The 26364-nt window shown below is 41.7% G+C and overlaps 1 protein-coding gene across 2 annotated transcripts in view; it reads right to left on the reverse strand.

The window, feature by feature from the left end:
• The window catches only part of LOC119735620 (nodal modulator 1-like), a 44394-nt gene extending 23397 nt beyond the window's left edge, over positions 1–20997 (reverse strand). Inside the window, exons 1-12 of one of the 2 annotated variants that reach the window (XM_038209403.1) lie at positions 20863–20997; positions 14677–14812; positions 12425–12525; positions 11222–11328; positions 10121–10193; positions 8923–9075; positions 8103–8237; positions 6412–6501; positions 4330–4386; positions 3615–3814; positions 1433–1610; positions 179–320 (exon numbers count right to left, since the gene is read on the reverse strand). In XM_038209403.1, the coding sequence (XP_038065331.1) occupies positions 179–320; positions 1433–1610; positions 3615–3814; positions 4330–4386; positions 6412–6501; positions 8103–8237; positions 8923–9075; positions 10121–10193; positions 11222–11328; positions 12425–12525; positions 14677–14812; positions 20863–20997 (1507 nt within the window). Of the gene's footprint in view, positions 1–178; positions 321–1432; positions 1611–3614; positions 3815–4329; positions 4387–6411; positions 6502–8102; positions 8238–8922; positions 9076–10120; positions 10194–11221; positions 11329–12424; positions 12526–14676; positions 14813–18745; positions 18835–20862 lie in introns of those variants that run through there. The other variant, XM_038209404.1, reaches the window with a different exon arrangement.
• Positions 20998–26364: the final 5367 nt, after the last annotated feature.

Here is a 26364-nt window from a genome sequence, read left to right on the forward strand (position 1 = left end):
TGGATCTTGCTACACTGGGCAGGCTTGTAACTTTAGACAAGTGTTGCATGTTGCTGCGTTTGGCAGGGTTTCTAGCCAAAATAGCCTGGAGGGTTAGGATTAAGGGGAGGAAATTGGTTGCCTGTTTATGGAGAAAAGAGTCCAATCAGAAGTTCAAAAATTTACAAATTTCACTCACCAATGCATTTAATGACTCCCCGTACGTCTGCTTTGAATTGCGAGAAGTTGATGCCGAAGACTGGCGCATTTTTCACCTGGACCTTCTGCTCTGACGGGATAATCTTCAGACCGGCCGCCATTTCCTCACTGCTGAGGGTCGGCTGAAACAGGCAAGAATACAAAGTATGAACATTGGATTTTTTTTTGACATCCTCTGGGTATGGAAAGAAACCAATCTGCAGTGTTTTAGTCAAGTCCACTAACCCCAACCCTGCAGGACGTCAGACGCCAATGTGGGATAATGTGGCCTAGTGGTTAGGGTTTGTTACTCATGATCAGAGGGTCAGGGGTTCGAATCCAGCAGATGGCCATATGTTGTGTCCTTGGGCCAGCCACTTTACCCTACTTGCCTCTCTCCGGGGGGGGGGGGGGGGGCATTCTGCCGCCCCCCCCCCAAGATCTCGGCCATCGAGTGACGAAAAATTCTGAAACTCGGTACATGCATAGAGCAACTCTTCATAAACATACCCAAGAAATTTCATGACCAAAGGTCAGAGAGTTTTGGAATTATGGCTAATTAATTATTCATATGTATGAATGGCAATTCTGGTCTGTGTACACGACGTATATGGGCAAATTCAGTTTTCACGGCGCATAGCGCCGGAAAACTTTTCGCTGCGCGACAACCCCTTGTCCGATTTTTATGTTTTTGGTGTCAAAAGATGCGTAAGGCTCGAGGCTAAAAAGTCATAAAAGCTTGGGTCGTGAAACATTTCTTTTAAAGGCTATCGCGGAAAAAGTCGAGGGGGGGGCGGATTACCCCCCCCCCCCCCCGGCCCTTTTAGGGTTAACTGCCAGATGCCACATGATGCATCAGGTGTAAAAGTCATCTGCATAAACTGCATAGACCTTATTCAGAATAAAAAAAAGAAACAGAAACAGAGAAACAGAAACAGAAATTGAAATTGAAATCGAAAACCAAATCAAAATCAAAATCAAATTGAATCGAATTACTATTATGCAAGGTATAGCTATTACACACCATAACACAATGCATCCTCACAAATCAAACGGGCACTTTACAGGTACAAAGGCTCAATCCTCCAAAATCGTCCAAAAGTGCCTGGTTGAATTTTGGAGAATTGAGGGGTAGGGTTAAAAATGCAGTCCCAAGCAAATCAAAAAATCTGTTCTAAGTCAAAAATTCCTTTGCAACTTTTTTTTTTTTTTTAAAGTAGTTATTTGACAGTGTTTCAACAACCAAAAAACGTACCTGCATGACATAACTGCCCGGTTTCACTTTAAAGCAGAAAGCGCCTTCACTATCCGTCGCTATGGAGACGGTGTCCTTAGCCGAGCCTCCTTCGGGTACGAGACTGACCCTCCTCTTGCCTCCAGAGGGCAGTGTTGGTGGCATCTTATCGATGACTAGGCGTCCACAGAGGCTAAATCTATGGAAGTCAAGATTAAAGGGAAAATACAACATTTGCAAACATCAAAAAATAAAACTACCAAATCATTTTGAAATACCTTGCTAGACTGTTAGTGAATGACAGTGTAAAGCATCCTGTAAAATCATGGCACATGGTATACTGTCATTTTCAAGAAAAGTGGTATTTTTGTATCAATTTCCAACGCTGATCGGCCGATCAGCGTTGGAAACAACTGGTTTTTTTTCTTCAAATACTGGCCCCAATTGACCATCGCACTTGTTTGCAATCGATTACAAACCTATGAACGGGTACGAGCCAGCTAGACTGGTTCCCTGACCTTACAATTCCCCAATGTATGTAAACTGCTCTGTTTCTTCTTATATGGAGTCAGGGAACCAGACTACAGGAAAATGATTGTTTTTCTTGGTTTTTAAAGCATTTTCGAACCCAAAACCTCAAAAAAGTCAGTGTAACTATATTTGCTATATATTTCCAACCCCCCCAATTCCATCCATTTCTGAAAATTACAGCAAAAGCAAATGATGTATATTCCCTTTAAACGGGATGTTTTTTGTAATGAAGGATTTGTCTGACAATATGAATCCAAAATATCTGAAATCTCTTTGTTTGGGGTGAATTGTTCAAACTTCGTACATGAAAGAGGCTACTGGCATTAGGAAGACCGAGACCATGAATAAGGACAAGGGGGGGGGGGTGATACATGCTTAGTCACGTGTAAGACCATTGTCTGGCTTGCACCACCTAACGACAAGACTATAACTTCTGATGAAGAGCAACAATATTGTTCAATACGTCAGGAAAAACCAGTAAAGTTTGATTTGTGTAAAAATAACGTACTTCTCACCAGTTATACTATCGTTCACAATAAAAAAAAAAGGTCACCAATACTGCCTGAGACTTTCTCTCTTTCTGGAAACTTTCTAATTTTGATGTGCCTGTATGAACATTGGATTATTCAGAACTCCCTGATCAACTTCAACACATGCCTGCTGCAACTGTTTGCCGCGCTGGTCAAAAATTGCATGCAAAGCGTTCCAGCTCAAATTTGTGTGCGGCAATTGATATATTACGGACAGCTCAAGTGTATTACAGTAAGTACCTTGTAAGTGTCTAGGGCTTTAAAGGGAATATATATCATTTGCTTTTGCTGTAATTTTCAGAAATGGATGGAATTGGGGGTCGGAAATATAAAAGCAAATATAGTTACACTGACTTTTTTGAGGTTTTGGGTTCGAAAATTGCTATAAAAACAAAGAAAAACAATCATTTTCCTGTAGTCTGGTTCCCTGACTCCATATAAGAAGAAACAGAGCAGTTTACATACATTGGGGAATTGTAAGGTCAGGGAACCAGTCTAGCTGGCTTGTACCCATTCATAGGTGTGTAATCGATTGCAAACAAGTGCGATGGTCAATTGGGATCATCTGATTGGTGGATCGTTGATCACATGTCATTGAATTATTCGTACCAATGCACGGCGCGCGCGTGGCGCGCAGCGCACAGTGCAATGGAAGTACTATTGCACTGTGATTAGAAGTACCATTGCACTGTCACTGCACATGTTGCCGATGGTGGCGCTGTGGTGTTTAAATTGGCAATACAAGTTCTGGACTTATTAAACTGTTTAAGTTCTAAACTTATGGAAAAGTTTTAAATTAAGATCAATTGAATATGATAGATCTCAACCTGTTGAACAGTTTGCATAAATTAAATATGATAACTCTGAACTTGTCAAACTTGTAAACAATTTTTAACTTGAATAAATTGGCTATTAAAAGTCAACCAATCAGATGACGAGGATTTATTCAGGTGTTATATAAAACAAATAATGAATGTTTCACGTTCGCGCAATAGAAAGAATAATTTCATGAGGTGACAGATGAGATGTTCCATTCCACTCGACTTCGCCTCGTGGAATGGAACATTTCATCAGTCACCTCATGAAATTATTCTTACCATTGCACTCACAAACATTCATTATTTGTATAATATCGAATGTACCTTGAAGCTATAATATCAGGCAGTCTGGGTGTATTGGGATTGATTTTCATCGTTTCCGGCTCGAAGAAGATATTGTCTTTGCTGGCCGTCAGCACATAGGTCCCCGACGTAATCTTGACCAGTTGGTACGTTCCGTCGACTTTGCTGGTGACCTCTGACCTGTCTTGAACTTTGACCTTGACTCCTGGTATGCCTTTCCCCTTTGTTCACAGAAATTACAAAGGCAAACGTATGCAAGATTAAGGAGAGAATTGTGATTTCAGTCAATCTCGTAGCGAATTGACCTCAACTCCCTAGGCACTTTTGCTCAGATGCTACCTCAATCCTGCAAACTCCTCCAACTGCCTCCATGTAAAAATTGCATACAGCCTCAATCCTTTAATCCTCCGATATTTTGTGAAAGTGGTCCTTAAAGGGGTGACCACTGCCTCAATCCTGCAAAATCCCCTAGCAATCACTGTCAATATGTTAAGACAGAGCCAGTGACATCCTGGAGCAGTGCGGAGGATTTCAAGTTTAATCTAGGCCTAAAGGTCAGAACTGCTAAGCATATACAACACAGAGTCTGACCTAAGACCTGGACACAGTGCATCCTCCAAAATCAGCCACACATTTTTGCCGTATAGCCTCAATCCTGCAAAATTCCTTCATTTTGTAAAGTTGATTTTTGAGGGTTTGGAAAGGTATCGGGTTAATATTATGAACAAAATCTCACCCCTTCAGAGTCCAAGACTTGTCCTGAGACAGAGAATCCTTCCACTTTGAACGTCGTCTGTTGACATAAATATCATTTCATTTCATTTCATTGATTTTTTATCGAACTCTTGCAGTCAAAAGACCGAATTGCGGTTCAATGTATAAAGATTAAAAGTTATCACTTATATAAAAACACCATTAAAACATTATTAATTAAAATTACACACACACAAATTTTGACCAAAAAGATGAACAATACATTTAAAAGCATACTTAACATTAAAATCACATTAACATTTTCAGATTGTGAAAACAAGAAAAAGAAAGAAAAAAAACAAACGGCACTATACAATAATAAAATAAAAATGGTCCAGCCTTTTTCAAAATCCAACCGGCAGTTGAAATTTAGGGGTGGTATATATCCTGGAGAGTTGTTTTTATATAATCATCATAAGAAGAAGTCAGTAATTTATATTTCTTTAGGTTTAAGAATGGTAGTCAACCAGCTATAATAATATTGTAAATGCATGCTTTTGGAGATAATATTTTCTTTAAACTGGTCGTAATTTGCAAAGTCTGAATGTGAATGTCTATTTTATCTGGGAAAATCGCATCTAAAGGTACGAGGGTGCATTTTAATATACATGTACTTTGCAACCAAACATTGACAGGTCTCATTTCAGTCTCTATCATTTGTCTTAAGGGGAATATACATCATTTGCTTTTGCTGTAATTTTCAGAAATGGATGGAATTGGGGGGTTGGAAATATATAGCAAATATAGTTACACTGACTTTTTGGAGGTTTTGGGTTCGAAAATGCTATAAAAACCAACAAAAAAACAATCATTTTCCTGTAGTCTGGTTCCCTGACTCCATATAAAAAGAAACAGAGACATTGTTGTAGTTCCTGCGTCATATCTTTGGAATAAATTAAGCTACAGGAATAAATGGTATCATGGGAAAGCCAATGATTTGCGCTGTAACATTATGTACATAACGTGAAAATTCAAAGGTGGGGGTTATTCCTCATTATGCTATGGCAGGTCACAAATGTCACAGATGTCACAAATGCCCCCATGCCCCCTCCAACTCAACTCAAATGAGAACCCTTCTAAATGCAACAAATTGGAAGGGTGGATTCTGTTGCATTGTGTAGTTACCCTGCTAAATGCAACCAAATGCAACAGAGGATTCTGTGTATTGCCTTGGCACCAAGCAGTTACCCTGCTAAATGCAACCAAATGCAACAGAGGATTCTGTGTATTGCCTTGGCACCAAGCAGTTACCCTGCTAAATGCAACCAAATGCAACAGAGGACTATGTTGTATTGCCTTGGCACTAAGAGCAGTGACCCTGCTAAATGCAACAAACTGCAACAGTGAATACTCTTGTATCGCCTTGGGTACTATGAGCAGTTACCCTGCTAAATGCAACAAACTGCAACAGTGAATACTCTTGTATCGCCTTAGGTACTATGAGCAGTTACCCTGCTAAATGCAACAAACTGCAACAGTGAATACTCTTGTATCGCCTTGGGTACTATGAGAAGTTACCCTGCTAAATGCAACAAACTGCAACAGTGAATACTCTTGTATCGCCTTGGGCACTATGAGCAGTTACCCTGCTAAATGCAACAAACTGCAACAGTGAATACTCTTGTATCGCCTTAGGTACTATGAGAAGTTACCCTGCTAAATGCAACCAACTGCAACAGCGGATACTCTTGTATCGCCTTGGGCACTATGAGCAGTTACCCTGCTAAATGCAACAAACTGCAACAGTGAATACTCTTGTATCGCCTTAGGTACTATGAGAAGTTACCCTGCTAAATGCAACAAACTGCAACAGTGAATACTCTTGTATCGCCTTGGGTACTATGAGCAGTTACCCTGCTAAATGCAACAAACTGCAACAGTGAATACTCTTGTATCGCCTTGGGTACTATGAGAAGTTACCCTGCTAAATGCAACAAACTGCAACAGTGAATACTCTTGTATCGCCTTGGGTACTATGAGCAGTTACCCTGCTAAATGCAACAAGATGCAACATCTTTTTACTGCTGTTGCATTCGTTGCATTTAGCAGGGTTAGGTGAACGTACCGGTAAAGTGACGCTGTCGTGAGCTACACTGAAATCCATGGATGTTGGCATGACATCAAAGGTGATGTGTTGACCCTGGTAGAATGGAACCTTCGACAAGATAAAAATGTTTTACATTGGATTAATTTGTATCTACACAATTCTATTGTGTACAGAACAACAAATGGCAAAAGTCTTCAGACTGGGTTGTACAGTTTTAAGTTCAAAGATGGTTGACATCTGTTTTTGCGGATCTGTGCCAAATTTTATGGCTTTGCTTACTATTAATGAAAAATACCCACTTACTGTAGCAGACAACTACGGGCTTACGGTAAGCATATTTCGCAGGTTAACAAGGAATTTTGGCCTGTGCACATGCCTGTGTCCCGTAACCAAAGATTTTGTGCCGTCAAGGGGCAAATTTCACGGCGCTGCTAAGCACAAAAATTTGCTTAGCACTAAAAAAGTCTGGCTTATAAAAGCAGGTTACCAGCCAAAACTCCATGTGATTTTCATGCTAAGCAAACAACAGCTTATTACCAATCACAAACAATATACATCACATGGAAATTTATAAGCCAACCTTTTTTTGTGCTAAGCAAATGTTTGTGCTGAGCAGCCCTGTGAAATTAGCACAGAATTTCTGCGCTGTTTAGCACAGAATGTTGATCCTAAGCTCGGAATTCTGCAGTTATTGCGGTTTATGAAACTGGGCCCTAGTTTGCTCTTGAAGCTTATAGTAAACAAAATTTGAAGGCGTTTTTGAGGTGAAGTTACGATTGCACAACTGTCACATGCATTCTTTAACCACTTCAGGCCGGAGGCTGATTCCACGCACTGGCTGTTTTTTGTATCCAGGCATGGTTGATGGATTAAGACGTCGAGATTACCTCGACTCGCCTCCGGGTGAGGCTAAACCCGGTTATCCCTCGTGCCTTTTGTACACCAAGTCTGTGCTTCGAAAAAAAAATGATGCCTTGTGGAGACCTGGGTATATGGCGGAACAAAAGATTGTAAAGGTCTCCACGAGGCAATTTCTAAAGGTGAATAGGTTTCACAAAATAGATTATATGGATTTTACTCAAAAATAGGAATTTCCAAGGTATACCTATCTGTCACAAATTAAAGTATTTTTGTAAGGTATGTTTGGTGGGAATTTCAACCCAGGAAAGTAAATCTGGTTAAAATAGGAGCATTTTGAAAATAGCTTTCGACCCTCTCACGACCAATTTTGTAAACAAGAACAAAGATATCTTTCAACGAGGACACAAATATGAGTGTGTAGTCTGTGCAGGCGTGTGCTGATCGTTGTGTGGGCCGTTGTTGTACAATTTATGCTCCAGTGCACACCCCGGAGTACTGAAACATATGAGATTTCAGCAGGAAATAGCTTACAAATACTGTTGAAACCACTCTTGTGAATCAGTATTAGTGGCGTTTGGCTGTATATCAGAAGTTTCCTTGAAAATTTTGCCTTTTGAAAATTTTGAAATTTTCTGCAAAAATAAAGCTGGCGCGAAGTGGTTAAGTCGAGGCGTGACTGCAGTCTGGTAACCCAATTGGTCGAAGGAACACCTGCACACGAGCCTGGTTCCATCTCAAAATGGATTCAAATTTTGACTTGCTCAATAAGCCTACCGTATACGCACTCCTAACTGACTACTTCAAGGTTTAACACAATTATCAATTCAAAATTTGATTGTTAGTACTACCATCGTATATTGGCCGCTGGGCAGACTTGGAAACGATATCTTCCCTTCCTCGGTGGATGTTACGCTGCACAGCGGCGTCTTGCCCTGCGCGTTGGTGTAGCCTTTAACTGGGGTTGTGTCGCACTGGGTAACATCCTTGAAGAAAGCAAACATTGGGAGTTAAAAAAGTTGATCTGGTCTGGGAAAATAATGAAAACAGATAGGTCTTACAGGCACGTGTCAGCCAACGTCGAAGTTAAATTCTTTTACATTTCTTGCATCTCTTGCTAAAAATATCTGTCCAAACACTCAAATAAAGAACCGGTACCAATTCACAGGCAACACATCCTTGGGAGTTACATTTGATTCAGGAATAAGCTTAACCCTCCTGCTGTCTGAACAGTCACAGACAGTCAAACAAATCAATCCTCTTTTTCTTCCATGCCTTCTACACAGACTTGTCACCAACAGTCAGATCAGATTTCAAGCAAGCACTGTGAACGGACAAAGTCAGTCAACAGACAAAAGCAAGCAACTGGTAAGCACAGCTATCTTATCAATCGTCTGTATGGTCAAAACATAGCTGGATCAAGTTGCATAAACAGTCACAGCCAGTCAATCCTGCTTTGTGTAGGCTGGGAGCTCGTAACTAATAAAACAGTCACTTGATTGATTTTGACTGAAAGGACAAAGTTGTACCGGATGCTTGCTTGCATTGGAGGGTTAAATTTATTATTATCAATACTGTTATAAAAATTGTATAGGCCCAATGATCATGGGTAATAGTAATGTAGCTCTTGGTATTGGTTTGAAGCATTCAATGGATCTTTACTTCACTCACTTCCTTAGATACAGTATCCGAGAACAGGAGGAAATGCACGTCCTTGATTGGCTCTCCCTCGCTCATCACATGACCTGTGACATCATAGCCGGAGATGATAATGGGCGGAGCCGGCAAACTACTGTCCCTGGCTATGGTGATTGGTATACTGGCCTGCAGAACAAGAACACATAATTGAAACGTATGATTGGCTTTCGCAATGCATCATGAATATGCATGGCCTGTGACATCATAGCCTGATATGGTGTGCTGAACTGACAAACTACTTTTGTCACTGACTATGGTGATAGGTACATTAACTGGCTTGTAGAACAACAAAACAGGATTAAGACATTTGATTTGATACCTATTTCTCTTAAAGTTGATGGTTCGGAGGAAAAACCTCTTTTGTCATTAATTGGGCCATCCTATTCAGCACAATTGATCCACTTGTGTTGAATTTAGACAAATAAACCAATGTTTTTCCTTTGGGTAAATTTTTTACTAGAATGTAGCCTCAATCCTGCAAATCATCCAATTATTGGCCTCATGCAAAAATAGCATATAGCCTCAATGGAGGAATTTGCAGGATTGAGGCTACATGGCAAACCATCGTTACTGATTTCGCAGGATACACTTGTGTCAAGGTCTTAGGCCATATTGTGTTGTTTTTGCTCAGCTGTGAAAAAAATTAGGCCCAGATTATACTTGAATTCCTCCGTACTGCTCCAGGATCTCACTGGCTCAGCCTCAACATATTGACTGTTATTACTGGAGGATTTTGCAGGATTGAGGCAGTGGTCACCCCTCCAAGGACCACAATCTAGAAATAAAGACGTATTTTGCAGGTTTGAGGCTTCATGCATTCATGGTGGCAGTTGGAGGATTTTGCAGGATTGAGGTTACATCCTAGCAAAAGGGTCTAGGAAGTTGGGGTTAAATGATTAGATTATTTTCTGAGGGCAGAATGGGCTGGTTTAAGGGATTAACCTTGACCGAACTCAACCCATCAAAGTTCAACAGCAGGTTTTGTTTGAATCTGTTGGGATAGGTACAGTACCCCTAAACTGATGGTATTTTACACTGGTGTTGGCATACCTCCAGAAACTAAGTCCAACCTTGTGGTGTTGGAATTTGCCAGAATGGGTATGGTTCCTAGTAAATTAGGCTGGGGAGTTAGGGTTAAGCGACTTCAGTAAGATCCATGTACAATACTGACCTTAACAAATGTCCATTTGGGATGGGTGGCTTCTAGGGTGTACTCTCCCGGCAAAACCTGCTTGAAGGTGTAGCTGCTCAAACAAATGAGAGGGAATTTGATAGTGACACATAAACCTTGCATATCAATAAGGAACACTGTAACATTGTAGTCTGAGGATACATCAGACATTCATGTGTGAAGAGCCAAACGATGAACGTCTAATTATATTCTAACATGCATATTTCATGCGACCCCGCGCACCAGCCAATCTGAGTCGAGTTTGAGAAACTGTGACGTCATTTCATTAAAAAATGTGGACTATTAAAGCTGTTGATTGGTTACATTAATTTACATGTTTTGTAATACAACAACGAGTTTCCATTAGAAGACCCGATAGATGGCGCCCGCTGAATGGTCAGAATCTCCAGATCAAGATGCAGTTTTGCATAATTAATCGCCGAATCTGCTCGCATATTATAGACTCTTGCTGTGCAAGGGATATTCAATTGACTAGAAACATTGGTGATATCCTCATAATCAAACATACTGGGTTAACGGGAAAATAGCATTGCTTAAAGTGCGGATAGGAACTGGTACATGTACCAAATACCCTGTGAAATTATTTGGCCTGATATGGTATCATTTGGAAGAAACCAATCATTGAAGGTGATTTTTTTAAAAGTGGGCCCACAGTACGTTCAAACTTTTGTATTTCAAGAATTTTTTTCAGATAAAACTCGGACGGAAAGGACATCTTTAAAATTGAGCCTGCATGCAATCAGTTTCCATCTATCATTTCTTTTATAAGAAGAGCACCGTTTGAACCCTGATGGGGATCATGGTGCTTGTGTTCTTGGGCAGGACACTTTACTACAACTGCCTCTCTCCATCGAGGAGTATAAATGGGTACCTGTGAAGGTACATGTACATATGTACAGACCAGAATGCGTGTATCTCGAGCTGCTGCAAAAACTGGTCTAATGGCCTGATGAACAGGGGTAATAATGAAGAACTTTGAGACCTTTGGTATAAAGTATACATGTAAGCACCACATACATGTACTTTTATTAAAAAAATGGGAGGGCAATGTAAAATATTCCTGAAAAAGTCACTAATTACCCTCCTCCTGCCGACGTCTGTGATTGGACCACGGCCGCGTCACCTCCCTTCCTTTGTAATGACACTGACACACCAGCCGGCCCCTCTGATTGGCCCTTGCTCAGCACCTGTTATGCAAATGAGATGCAGACAAAACAAGGTTGGTTAATCAAATACAAAATCAAGAAACCAGCGCAGACATAGGAATACCGCAAATCTCTGTTTCGAAAGTCTGCAATATAATAGGGGTGTATCGAATATCCGAAATAGTCAATCATTCACTGATAATCTGAGTAGCATTTTACCAAACAGAATTTTTGAAACATGTAAACTGTGCGGAGTGCTGTGGCCTCATGGTTAAGGGCATTGGATTCGTGGTCTGCGGGTAAAGCTGCAGGTTGTGGGTTTGAGTCCAGCCTGGGGTCATGGTGCGAGTGCCCTTGGGCAAGGCACTTTGTCACTCATTGCTTCTCTCCACCCAGGAGTAAATGGGTACCTGTGAGGGCAGAGATGGTTATTGTGATTGAATTAGCTTCATTGCGCCTAACAGGCTGCATTGAGCTGTATACTCCCCAGGGAGCTGAGATGGTATTTGGAATGTTTCATGTGCCCAATGAGCAGGGGTAATAATGATGTAGCGCCTTGAGCACCAGTCCTGGTGGATACATGCGCTTTACAAATACCCACTATTATTATTATTATTATTATTGAGAAGATATCGTATAAATCGTATAAGGCCAGCAATCCGCTTGGGTACCGGGCCCGGTAGGCCAATCCCTTTCACCCCGATCGGTATGAAGCCAGAAGCCACACGGTTACTGAAGCCTGATGCCCCCATCGGTCCAAACTGGTGACTCAGGGTTTGAACAATAGGCAACACAGATTGAAGTCTGGCCATTGTTGGAGGATTATAGTATTAGTAAACATTTTATTAGTACACAAAGGCAATGATATGCTGGATTACCAGCGGCAAACTCTTTGAAGCTCACAGTCACTGAGAGGATTAGCAAATTGGTTCCTTTGTGATGAGCCAGAGCAGGTGCAGAAGCCTGGTGGAGTTAATCCAGGCCAGATCTGTTCCATCCTTAGTCCCAATCCCTTCGACATACTGGGCGGGCTCAACCCCGAACGGTCCGGGGAGTGATTCTAATTTGAGGGCTGGCCTAAGTTACGCCTAAATCGTAAAGGTTGGCATCTCTGAACGGAGCCGTCTCTGACGCTTACCTTTCCGCTGAGCATGAAGCCCGTGAACTTGAAATTGATGTCTTCGCCCCGACTGCACTTGTCCGTTTCGCCGTCGATGTGCAGATCAACGCTGGTGGGCTCTGTACAAAATGAAAGGTCAAACGTCAAAACTGGCCGACAGTTTTACTTGGTGTGAGAGTTAATTTCTCAGGATGTTGTGGTGAGTTCGTCCGTTGGGAGAGACACAAAGGGAACAATCACTCAGATTAATCACCTTAGTGCAACTTTTGCATCACCGCTAATCGGACACAGGCCCGACCGCTTCAAAATCAGAACAGCAACTCACGAGTTCCTATCTTGTAAGGTGCATCTTTTTTTAAAACAGTATTTATAAATGGCATAAAAGAAAAAAAAAATAATTCTATCATAATAACTACAACATAATTCTGTAAATTAACCCTAACTGAACTCAACCCATCAAACCCCAACAGCATGTATTGTTGGAATCTGTCTGGATGGGTACAGTATCCCTAAACTGAGAGTCTTTTACATTGGGTTGGCACACCTCCAGAAACTAAGTCAGAAATATGTGTGTGCAGTTTCCCATGTGGGTGTTGGAATTTGCCAGGATGGGTGTGGTTCCTAGTAGATCATGCTGGGGAGTTATGGTTAAGGACGCTGGGATACTCTGATGAATTCACGCTCTAATTGGTTGGATTCTGCGTGACAAGTGACCTGCGCGTCATAAAGGTCATGACTCTGCAAGGTTTGAAACAGCCGTTAAGAACTGATTCATTACTCTTTTATTCCAGTTTAGAGATGTTTTTTTCCTCGTTGAAAAGCGTTAGACCTATAATGTAGGAAATTCTGTAAAACTTATCTGTGTTGTAAATTTACAATTCCCGTCACTCGCCTAGGCTCCGTTTCGAATCACGAACGGTCAGATTGCATTATGCGACGCTCAAAATGTTGTCCACATGGTCCGCAATGAAACCGAAATCACATCCGGTATGGAATGTGCGCGATTCTATGGGAAGTTTTCGGATAGCATTTGCGCACATTGTCTAACTGCGGTTTTGAACAGCTGCTGCTAGATGCTTATAGGTCATAGGCCACTTCCTTCACAAGATTCTGTGAAGCTCATCAGAGTATCCCAGCGTCCTGTTTGCAGGGCAAGGGGTACGAGCAAACATGTAGCGTGGCAAAGCATGTACGCTTCGCCAAAAGAGGGCGCTAGCATAATTAAACATGCTCGTGCGGTTGGCATGGCATTCTAAATCATGCACAGCATGTACATGTACGTTTGCGCACATCGTCGGTGCAGGTGCGCTGTGCTCAAAGCGCGCACGCACAAGTCATCGCTGCGTGCATGCATGTAATGTACACGTATAGAAGATTACAATAATCAATTAGCAATTAATCAATAATCGATAAGCAATATTAGGTCTGTGTAATTTCGCAACAATAGAAAAAAATCCACAATATAAATATGCAAAGAAAAGTTCTCACGGCAATATTACTAGCTTGCTACACTTGTGAACATTAATTTTATAAGCTTCTTGTCACATTCAAACATTTGCAACTCTGCCACTGGATCAATCTGCCATGTAGTGACCGCAGGTGTACAAAAATGTATTTTACAAATATTGACTGCTTATTTGGTCAAACTAGCCGGCCGAGGTGATCCATGGAGCGTTCTGTTGCGCAGCTGAGAGAATTGGAATGTTCCATGGATCACTGAGGAAGGCTACATGTAGTTTTACTACATTATTTTCAGTTAAAGCACTCAATATTTGTTTTATAATTGGGGGATGAACCTGTGTTCACAGGAACGGAGTGCCCATCTCTCATTGGTAGCGATTGGGCCAGACTCGAGTCCATGAAATGCTGCTGTGGGGGGATCGCCACACCTCCTCCACAGCGACGAGTCTGTTACCTTCCCAGCATTGAATAATGCCGGTACCCATTTAACAGCTGGGTCGAGAGGAGTAATTGAGGTAAAGCGCCTTACTCAAGGGCACAACACCCATGGCCACGGCGGGGCTTGTACCCACAATGTCCCGATCATGCATCCTGTGCCCTACCGCTAGACCACACGTGCCCACAAAATTGTACAATGCCTCACCCACAGATAGTGAAATCGGTTGTCGTTTTTTTTGAGAGAGAGAGAGGAAAAATAATTAATTAACACAAGGCAAGGCAAGGCTGTAATGCATTCAACACATAGTTAGAAAAAGGGGATTTCCATATTTTTTTGGGCAAAAGGCACCCCCCCCCTCCCGGTTTCTTACCAAAGCTCCACCCCTGCGGTGGTTCCACCTTCAGTGTGAAGTCTCCCTTGTCATAGATTGGGATCATGAAGTAGCCATTGTTGGGGGCGCAGTCCGTCTGATACTTCAGCGCTCCAGCTCGTGTGTACAGCTTGATCTGTTGCAAGCAATTATAGAAAGAAAACTGATTTTGTCTTGTTAGTTAGACTCGACAAAAGTTGCTCCTTTAGGCATACTTATGTCGTGCAAACCCGACCCAAAATTGCATTTGCGATTTACGGGTTGGGTCAGGTCAGTTAAGCCATCTTGCGGGGAAAAAAACCCTGAAAAAAAAAAAGCATCAAACCAAAACAGTTCAGAAAATCATGCGGTGCAATATTGGTAATCCTTACTTTTAGGACCCTGTTCCATATAAGAGAACGAAGGAGACACTTTATGTTTCAGGCCTTACCTCAATATTTTACAATGATACAAGCAGGAAAAGTCACTCTGTGTGCTGAAAATCATCTACATAGTTCGCTAAAATACCATGTTGAATATGAACAAGCTTAATTTGTGGAAAGAGGGCAGGGTTTTGATTTATGAGGGAAATTATGGGGTAAAACGGCAACGAAGACTACCCGCACGAGACGAAAACAACAAAATGGCGACCAATGCCACCAATGATTCTGATTGGCTAATTTTTGCTATGGAAAAATTGCTTGGCTTCGGATTGGCCATAACAGGGGGAGTAGGGTTTTGAGATGGAATAGCCGAAGCGCCAAAAAATGGATAGTTACATGTATGAATATTCATAAGTGTTGTATGAAAGAAGATTTTTGATCGGAGGATAAGAGTTTAAGTGTTTAAAGGGAATGTACATCATTGGCTTTTGCTGTAATTTTCAGAAATGAACTACTTGAAGGGTTAGTATAATAGATAAAAATATTGTAACACTGCCATGTTTGAAGTTTTGTGTTCGAAAATGCTGGAAAAACCAAGAAAAACGAAAAATGTTCAAGTAGTCTGGTTCCCTGACTCCACTAAGGATAAAATGGATCAATTTATAGATGCCGGAAAATTGTAAGGTAAGGGAACCAGTGTAGCTGGCCTGCACCCGTTCATGAACATGTTCCAATAGCAAACAAAATTTGGACTGAAAAATGGTAAATTTGAAGCAGAAGTTGAACAATAGTTAGGTTTTTCCAACGGTGATCGGCCGACCACTGTTGGAAATGTATACAAAAATACCAATTTCTTGAAAATGACTTCACACCAGGAGCCGTAATTTTACAGGATGCTTTTGACTGTCATTTACCAACATCCAAGTAAGGTATTTCGTAAAAACTTGATAGTTTTATTTTTCGATGTTAACAAATGTTGTATATTCCCTTTAAAGAGACGGTTTGTGATTGGTTTAAAGACCAATTCACCTGTAGCATAGGCCTACAGATCTATACTGACTGTAGCAAAGGGGGTGAGTCCACAACTGGGAACACCAGCCTCGCTATCGCGCACTCATCACAGCAGACGTCAAAGTGCAACGCGACAGTCACGGCACATTTCCCATGTTTTCGACTGCCAAAAAAGGTAGGAAAGTCACCTTTTCTGTGAAAGTGTGTTTCAAAAATTACAACAAACATGAGTTTATCTGTAGAAACAAGACTGCTTTAGTCTGGGAGAGTCATTTTGGTACTGAAAAGTCAACTCCAAAAGTTAGTTTCCAACGGAGCTCGTAATGTAAATAGAGGTGTTCTAAAAGTAAGGATTACCAAATATTAATGCACAGTTACTGTGCTCGGTACGACCAATGTCAATCCACAGCAAGAATACGCTTGTGGTTTGCTGTCCATCACGCACAGTCTATAATGTGTAGGCCAACCAGCAGGCCACGTGACGAGCCTGCACAGCACCAGACAGGGCCCGGATGCTCTGAAACGTGCAAAACCAAATCAGACCAACTTTACTCACTCTTTTCTATTTTTCGTGAAATTTCCAGATTTGTTTGCACACATTTGCGTATCAAAATTTCAACAAGAAATTTCACAAAAAATAGACATCTGAAAAAGGCAGCACTTTCTGATTAGCCTATAAAGAGGATGGGTATGCTTTTAAAGCAAAAATAAACTTTAAACAAAGCCTAAATGTGAAAATCAAAATTTGACAAAGTTCGACATGTTTTTGTACATGGTGAAAGTGTGGTCTTTATTTACGGAGGTAGTCCAGTAAATTGGCCACATTTATGGGGCTAACACGTGATGCATCTCATTTGCATACTTAGCAAAACAAGATGGACGACAGCCGTTGGAACTGGACGTTTTTTAAGGACACACCGCCGAAATCGTCAACATTTTCACATTTTACTTTAGGTTTTTTTTGGTTCTGTTTCAAGTCGATCATTAGCTTCGTGAACATGGTGACTGACTAACTGCTGAATCATGGTGTGAGGTATGTTTAATTCAATTCAATTCAAGAAAACATTTATTCCATACTCCTTTAGACATGTTAGAGAATACATCCATCAATAAAAAAGAAATCTGGTAAACAACAAGATAACAAAATCAATAAATATGTCTCAAAAAAAAGAAAATTAATACCAGTAAGATACGCTATGACGAAATGTTAAACTTATTTCGATTTATGTACAAAAGAACTAAGGAGTACGGGGCTGTTTAAGTTAGCCGAGGCTTGTAGGAAACAGCCCTTACAGACAACAATAACAACAGAAAAACAACATGATAACGACACACGGACGCGTGCGACAGACAAGACAAAAGACTTACACCACGATAGCTAACGGCAAAAAGAACCAAAAAAATAAGAACAAAAATTATCAATTCAAAAACCGATGACGACTTCAAATGTGAATAAACAAGGAGAGAAATAAAGGAGAGATATAAAGGAGAGAAATAAAACTATGTTACATAATGGGAGAGGAGGACTCGTTTAATAAGGGATCTTAAATCGACCCACGGACGACTCCATTCTTATATCATTGGGGATGGCATTCCATAAACGAGGACCGTAAAACCGAAGGGTGTTGATAGAATACAAGGTGCGAGTGAAGGGAACAAACAGATTGCGGGATCTTGTTGAATAATCATGAATTTCATGAACTGAGGTGAAGTATGAGGAGAATGTGCGAGGGAGAAGATTGTTAGTAAATTTGTACATAAAGATCCCAGTGTGCAATTTGTTGATGTCAGTAAGAGTGAGGATGCGTAGGTGTGCAAAGAGAGGTGCAGAGTGGTCCCGAGGATGTGATAGAGTGCAAATGCGAATGGCCCTTTTTTTGTGCGACAGCCAAAGCGTTCAGTTTCTTATTGCTGGTACGCGCCCACATTATATTACCGTAATTTAGATACGGGAGAATAAGTGTGTTAGAAAGTAAGATCAGAGAGGTGGCTGGAAGAAAGAAACGAAGTTTAGAAAGAACGCCAGTGTTTCGAGAGATGATTTTGGTGATTGAAGAAATGTATTCGGACCAGGAAAGGTTTTGATCGATGATGACACCCAGATTACAGAAACTTGGCTGAAGTCTTCAGTGAAGAGACCCTGTTGATTGGAATATTGTCAATTACATGTTGAGACAAGTTGATATCATGAGGACGAGCCGACTTGTAAATGGAATCTGGGGAGGTGAAAAAGGACAATTTTGGGGGGTCATTCTGGAAGGGTCTCTTAAGTCTTAAGTTAAGATCACACTCTCACGCCGTAGTTATGTCTCCCGGTCATACTAAACAGCGTCAACACAGCGTCAACACACTCCAAAGCGTCAACACAGCGTCAACACAGCGTCAACACATCCAAAATGCATTAAAATTGACAAAAGCAGTATGTAACCCATACAGTATGGACAGAAACAAGATTTGTGCTTAAAATCAATAGGTTAAACGTCTGAAAATCGCGATTTTTAGTTCAAAAAAATTGGCTCTCCGTGCCGCTCCGAAATCGGCTGCCGAACACCCGCCATGTTGCCTCAGTGGCAGCGCGGACCATACCATTATTCTAAAGGGTGATAGCGTTGTACAATAAACCAACAGAGAGGGATGCGGCCGGGGTCGCCAGTGTTAAAAATATCTGCAAAGACCAAAACATAAACACAACTCACAAAATAATGATCTACCACTCCTCCGATCCTTAGTCCTCACACAGATCTGGTATCCCTCTGTCTAGTCTGCATCAAGGCGCCCTCTGTTGTTTATGACAAGATAATGTCATTACCTACACACCCCTACTTGAAATGGTGTAGTCCAAGCTTTGTGCGAAGTCAAGATGGCGGACAACGGCCGTGCAAGTTAAGGTCATTTTTTTCGCGTGAAAATACGATATTTTTAACAACGAAATGGAAACTCAATCCAATGGAAATTCTCTTTTATTGTATGTTTCACAATTATATGCCCTTTTTGTCAATTCAGAATGTGTTTTGGATGTGTTGACGGTGTGTTGACGCTTCTGTCATGTGTTGACGCTGTGTTGACGCTGTGTTGACGCTGTTTAGTGCGACCCATGTCTCCAGCGTTCATGGCGGGTCGCACTAAACAGCGTCAACACAGCGTCAACACAGCGTCAACACATGACAGAAGCGTCAACACACCGTCAACACATCCAAAACACATTCTGAATTGACAAAAAGGGCATATAATTGTGAAACATACAATAAAAGAGAATTTCCATTGGATTGAGTTTCCATTTCGTTGTTAAAAATATCGTATTTTCACGCGAAAAAAATGACCTTAACTTGCACGGCCGTTGTCCGCCATCTTGACTTCGCACAAAGCTTGGACTACACCATTTCAAGTAGGGGTGTGAAGGTAATGACATTATCTTGTCATAAACAACAGAGGGCGCCTTGCTGCAGACTAGACAGAGGGATACCAGATCTGTGTGAGGACTAAGGATCGGAGGAGTGGTAGATCATTATTTTGTGAGTTGTGTTTATGTTTTGGTCTTTGCAGATATTTTTAACACTGGCGACCCCGGCCGCGTCCCTCTCTGTTGGTTTATTGTACAACGCTATCACCCTTTAGAATAATGGTATGGTCCGCGCTGCCACTGAGGCAACATGGCGGGTGTTCGGTAGCCGATTTCGGAGCGGCACGGAGAGCCAATTTTCTTGAACTAAAAATCGCGATTTTCAGACGTTTAACCTATTGATTTTAAGCAAAAATCTTGTTTCTGTCCATACTGTATGGGTTACATACTGCTTTTGTCAATTTTAATGCATTTTGGATGTGTTGACGCTGTGTTGACGCTTTGGAGTGTGTTGACGCTGTGTTGACGCTGTTTAGTATGACCGTTCATGGCGTTAGCTGGAGTTACTCAAACTTAGCCCGACTGCGTCTGGCCGTACAGTACTATCGCAAGCTCTGTAGTACGGCCAGACGCCCGATGCTTCCACAGAGACTGAATTTTGTTGGCCGCCGATGTAGCGATTTTGCTACATCTTTCGATCGCGATTATCTTTTCATCCAGGACACAAATTTCCAAAGTTAAGGTTCGTAGTCGTAGAGCAACTCATACCTTTTCGAAAAAACGTTGTTTGGTCTCAATATTTTCATCCATCTGGCCACAAGACGAATTTCAGTCATCAGATTCCACAAATATCGTCCCCCATGCGATCCCCCATGCGATTTCAAAATGGCGGCCGTGCTGTAATGTATGCAATATGCAGGCGCGCCCGCACAAACTCATGAATATGCATAAACAGTCTGTGACGTATGACCTCGTGTCTTTGGATGTACGGCCCCGCCGCAAACACGTCCAAAAACAGAGGTCATACGTCACAGACTGTTTATGCATATTCATGAGTTTGCGCGGGCGCGCCTGCATATTGCATACATTACAGCACGGCCGCCATTTTGAAATCGCATGGGGGATCGCATGGGGGACGATATTTGTGGAATCTGATGACTGAAATTCGTCTTGTGGCCAGATGGATGAAAATATTGAGACCAAACAACGTTTTTTCGAAAAGGTATGAGTTGCTCTACCACTACGAACCTCAACTTTGGAAATTTGTGTCCTGGATGAAAAGATAATCGCGATCGAAAGATGTAGCAAAATCGCTACATCGGCGGCCAACAAAATTCAGTCTCTGTGGAAGCATCGGGCGTCTGGCCGTACTACAGAGCTTGCGATAGTACTGTACGGCCAGACGCAGTCGGGCTAACTCAAACTATGCTCCCAGTCCCAGTACGGAAATTTTTCCCTCGTTCAACAACCTACCTCAATGCGGGAGAAATTTATCTCTACGTCCGATTTTACGAAGCCACCGCACCCAAGAAAGTCATCTGCCTTAGTGACTGAGCAGAAAGTGTAGATCGCCAAACAAAAAAGAGTGATTTCGTGCAAAAACCCCATGTTCTCGGCCCTGAATTACTGACTGTACAACAGAATCAGTACCCGTACATTTTACACAAACGAATTTTGTAGTCAGTTCACTCAGTTGAGAAATCGGTCCTGAATATCGAGTACGTAAATCGAGTTGTAGTATCGAAATACGCCCCAACCAAAATTTCATATCTATGAAGTAAAAAGAATCGATTTTAAGTACGACCGCTTTCATCACACAGAATCGCTTCAACCATATTTGTTGGTGAAAATGTCTAGTTCCCTGTAGACACTTCCACGATATACAACATTGATCACCAGGCTGATCTTGGCACGATTTTCGGCTAGGCACTATTTTTACGGCGGCGCACCGCCGTGAGGATTAATTGCCACTACGGTGGCCCTAAACAGTCATTGCAAATGCACATTAGGAGAAAACGAATTATAAAGGAAGTTCAACTTCTTATCACGGTGGATTACCTTAAATAACTGAAAATGTTGTTTATTCGACTCTAAAGTAAATCGTAATGAAGACTGTGGCAATTGTTTTTCACAATTGGGAATGTTAATGTTATAAATGTTAACGTTACTGAACTAAGGTTCTGCCTTATAGCCGATGAGAGGGCGCTATATCCGCCAGACTACTCCTTGAGCAGTGTTGCGTTGCGGGAAGGACCGGGTCACATGCATGAGTCCGGGGGGGGGGGGGTTGCCTGATTTCATATCTTTCTTTCCTGTTTTTGCAAAACTTTCCATTTTTTTCATAGAAATTAATACTCATAAGGCCTGGCCGTGATCATCTTTTCCCAAAATACATGGTTGTTTAGTGCCCTCTACGATACTTTTATGACACGTACGTACGCAGGTATTATAATAAATGTAAAATGATTTTGTACCCTCCTAAATGCCGGAAATTTCCCGTTCCAATTGCTTACACGGGTTCAGGGACATCCAAAGTGTATTCTATTCGCGCCCGGAATAAATCGGTATTGAAACAGAGTCAGCCCGATTGAATTAATCCAACGATTGATAATTAACGTACAAAACAGCCGTTTTCCAAAGAAAATACGGATATCCCATTTTGAAATGATTTTGTACCATCCTAAATGTCCGAAATGTCCCGTTCCAATTGCATACACGGGTTAAGGGACATCCAAAATGTATTCTATTCGCGCCCCGAATAAACCAGTATTGAAACAGAGTCAGCCCAATGAAATTAATCCGACAATTAATAATTACGATACAAAAGACCGGTTTTCCAAAGAAAATACGGATGTCCCATTTTGAAATGATTTTGTACCATCCTAAATGTCCGAAATGGCCCGTTCCAATTGCATACACGGGTTAAGGGACATCCCAAGTGTATTCTATTTTGCGCCCCGAATAAATCAGTATTGAAACAGAGTCATCCCAATTAAATTAATCCAACGATTGATAATTACGAAACAAAACAGCCGTTTTCCAAAGAAAATACGGATATCCCATTTTGAAATGATTTTGTACCATCCTAAATGTCCGAAATGTCCCGTTCCAATTGCATACACGGGTTAAGGGACATCCAAAGTGTTTTCTATTTGCGCCCGGAATAAATCAGTATTGAAACAGAGTCATCCCAATTAAATTAATCAGACGATTGATAATTAACGTACAAAACATTCGTTTTCCAAAGAAAATACGGATATCCCATTTTGAAATGATTTTGTACCATCCTAAATGTCCGAAATGTCCCGTTCCAATTGCATACACGGGTTAAGGGACTCTCAAATTGTATTCTATTCGCGCTTGGAATAAATCGGTATTGAAACAGAGTCAGCCCAATTAAATTAATCCGACGATTGATAATTAACGAACAAAACATTCGTTTTCCAAAGAAAATACGGATATCCCATTTTGAAATGATTTTGTACCATCCTAAATGTCCGAAATGTCCCGTTCCAATTGCATACACGGGTTAAGGGACATCCAAAGTGTTTTCTATTTGCGCCCAAAATAAATCAGTATTGAAACAGAGTCAGCCCAATTAAATTAATCAGACGATTGATAATTAACGTACAAAACATTCGTCTTCGAAAGAAAATACGGATATCCCATTTTGAAATGATTTTGTACCATCCTAAATGTCCGAATTGTGCCGTTCCAATGGCATACACGGGTTAAGGGACATCCAAAGTGTATTCTATTTGCGCCCCGAATAAATCGGTATTGAAACAGAGTCAGCCCAATTAAATTAATCCGATGATTGATAATTAACTTGCAAAACAGTCGTTTTCAAACGAAAATACGGGTATCCCATTTTGAAATGATTTTGTATTATCGTAAATGTCCGAAATGTCCCGTTCCAATTGCATACATGGGTTAAGGGACTCTCAAAGTGTATTCTATTTGCGCCCCGAATAAATCAGTATTGAAACAGAGTCAGCCCAATTAAATTAATCCGACGATTGATAATTAACTTGCAAAACAGTCGTTTTCAAACGAAAATACGGGTATCCCATTTTGAAATGATTTTGTATTATCGTAAATGTCCGAAATGTCCCGTTCCAATTGCATACATGGGTTAAGGGACTCTCAAAGTGTATTCTATTTGCGCCCCGAATAAATCAGTATTGAAACAGAGTCAGCCCAATTAAATTAATCCGACGATTGATAATTAACTTACAAAACAGTCGTTTTCCAACGAAAATACGGGTATCCCATTTTGAAATGATTTTGTACCATCGTAAATGTCCGAAATGTCCCGTTCCAATTGCATACATGGGTTAAGGGACTCTCAAAGCGTATTCTATTAGCGCCCAGAATAAATCAGTATTGAAACAGAGTCAGCCCAATCAAATTAATCCGACGATTGATAATTACGATACAAAACAGCCGTTTTCCAACGAAAATACGGATATCCCATTTTGAAATGATTTTGTACCATCCTAAATGTCCGCAATGTCCCGTTCCAATTACACACACGGGTTAAGGGACATCCAAAATGTATTCTATTCGCGCCCCGAATAAATCCGAACTGAAACAGTGTCAGCTCAATTAAATTAATCCGACGGTTGATAATTACGAAACAAAACAGCCGTTTTCCAAAGAAAATGCAGATATCCCATTTTGAAATGATTTCTGTACCATCCTAAATGTCCGAAATGTCCCGTTCCAATTACATACACGGGTTGAGGGACATCCAAAATGTATTCTATTCGCGCCCCGAATAAATTGGTATTAAAACTGAGTCAGCCCAGTTAAATTAATCCGACGATTGACAAATAATGTACAAAACAGCAGTTTTCCAAAGAAAATACGGATATCCCATTTTGAAATGATTTTGTACCATCCTAAATGTCTGTAATGTCCCGTTCCAATGGCGTACACGGGTTAAAGGACATCCAAAGTGTATTCTATTTGCGCCCCGAATAAATTGGTATTGAAACAGTGTCAACCCAGTTAAATTAATCCGACGATTGAATAACCTGGGCAGTTCTGCACAAACTATACCTTGTTCGGAAGCTTGCGATGAGGCCCACAAGCTGGCAAAAGGACAAGTCCTGAAACCCAGCAGTTGCGGAGAAAATTCAAGATTTAGCGCATCAATTCCAGTAGTACCCCTATGTGCAGTCAGTCTATACAGCAATGCCTGCAAGCGCCCGCGACACGAACTTCGTATATCGCGGTCTAAAGGAACCTTAACCTGGGCAGTTCTGTACAAACTATACCTTGTTCGGAAGGTTGTGATGACTCCAACAAGCTGGCAAAAGGACAGGTCCTGAAACCCAGCAGTTGCGGAGAAAATTCAAGATTTAGCGCATGAATGCCAGTAGTACCCCTATGTGCAGTCAGTCTATACAGCAATACCTGCAAGCGCCCGCGACACAAACTTCGTATATCGCGGTCTAAAGGAACCTTAACCTGGGCAGTTCTGTACAAACTATACCTTGTTCGGAAGGTTGTGATGACTCCAACAAGCTGGCAAAAGGACAGGTCCTGAAACCCAGCAGTTGCGAAGAAAATTTAAGATTTAGCGCATCAATGCCAGTAGTATCCCTATGTGCAGTCAGTCTATACAGCAATGCCTGCAAGCGCCAGCGACACGAACTTCGTATATCGCGGTCTAAAGGTACTTTAACCTGGGCAGTTCTGCACAAACTATACCTTGTTCGGAAGCTTGTGATGAGGCCCACAAGCAAGCAAAAGAACAGGTCCTGAAACCCAGCAGTTGCGGAGAAAATTTAAGATTGAGAGCATCAATGCCAGTAGTATCCCTATGTGCAGTCAGTCTATACAGCAATGCCTGCAAGCGCCCGCGACACGAACTTCGTATATCGCGGTCTAAAGGTACCTTTACCTGGGCAGTTCTGCACAAACTATAACTTGTTCGGAAGCTTGTGATGAGTCCCACAAGCTGGCAAAAGGACAGGTCCTGAAACCCAGCAGTTGCGGAGAAAATTCAAGATTTAGCGCATCAATGCCAGTAGTACCCCTATGTGCAGTCAGTCTATACAACAATGCCTGCAAGCGCCCGAGACACGAACTTCGTATATCGCGGTCTAAAGGTACCTTAACCTGGGCAGTTCTGCACTATACCTTGTTCGAAAGCTTGTGATGAGTCCCACAAGCTGGTGAAAGGACAGGTCCTGAAACAAAGCAGTTGCGGAGAACATTCAAGATTTAGCGCATCAATGCCAGTAGTACCCCTATGTGCAGCCAGTCTATACAGTAATGCCTGCAAGCGCCCGCGACACGAACTTCGTAAATCGCGGTCTAAAGGTACCTTAACCTGGGCAATTCTGCACAAACTCTACCTTGTTCGGAAGCTTGTGATGAGGCCCACAAGCTGGCAAAAGGACAGGTCCTGAAACCCAGCAGTTGCGGAGAAAATTTAAGATTTAGCGCATCAATGCCAGTAGTACCCCTATGTGGAGTCAGTCCATACAGCAATGCCTGCAAGCGCCCGCGATACGAACTTCGTAATTATACCTTGTTCGGAAGCTTTTGATGAGGCCCACATGCTGGCCAAAGGACAGGTCCTGAAACCCAGCAGTTGCGGAGAAAATTCAAGATTTAGCGCATGAATGCCAGTAGTACCCCTATATGCAGTCAGTCTATGCAGCAATGCCTGCAAGCGCCCGCGACACGAACTTCGTATATCGCGGTCTAAAGGTACCGTAACCTGGGCAGTTCTGCACAAACTATACCTTGTTCGGAAGCTTGTGATGAAGCCCACAAGCTGGCAAAAGGACAGGTCCTGAATCCCAGCAGTTGCGGAGAAAATTCAAGATTTAGCGCATCAATGCCTATAGTACCCCTATGTGCAGTCAGTCTATACAGCAATGCCTGCAAGCGCCCGCGACACAAACTTCGTTTATCGCGGTCTAAAGGTACCTTAACCTGGGCAGTTCTGCACAAACT

This window comes from Patiria miniata, unplaced genomic scaffold (genome assembly GCF_015706575.1).
Source record: "Patiria miniata isolate m_02_andy unplaced genomic scaffold, ASM1570657v1 HiC_scaffold_29, whole genome shotgun sequence".
Taxonomy (NCBI): domain Eukaryota; kingdom Metazoa; phylum Echinodermata; class Asteroidea; order Valvatida; family Asterinidae; genus Patiria; species Patiria miniata.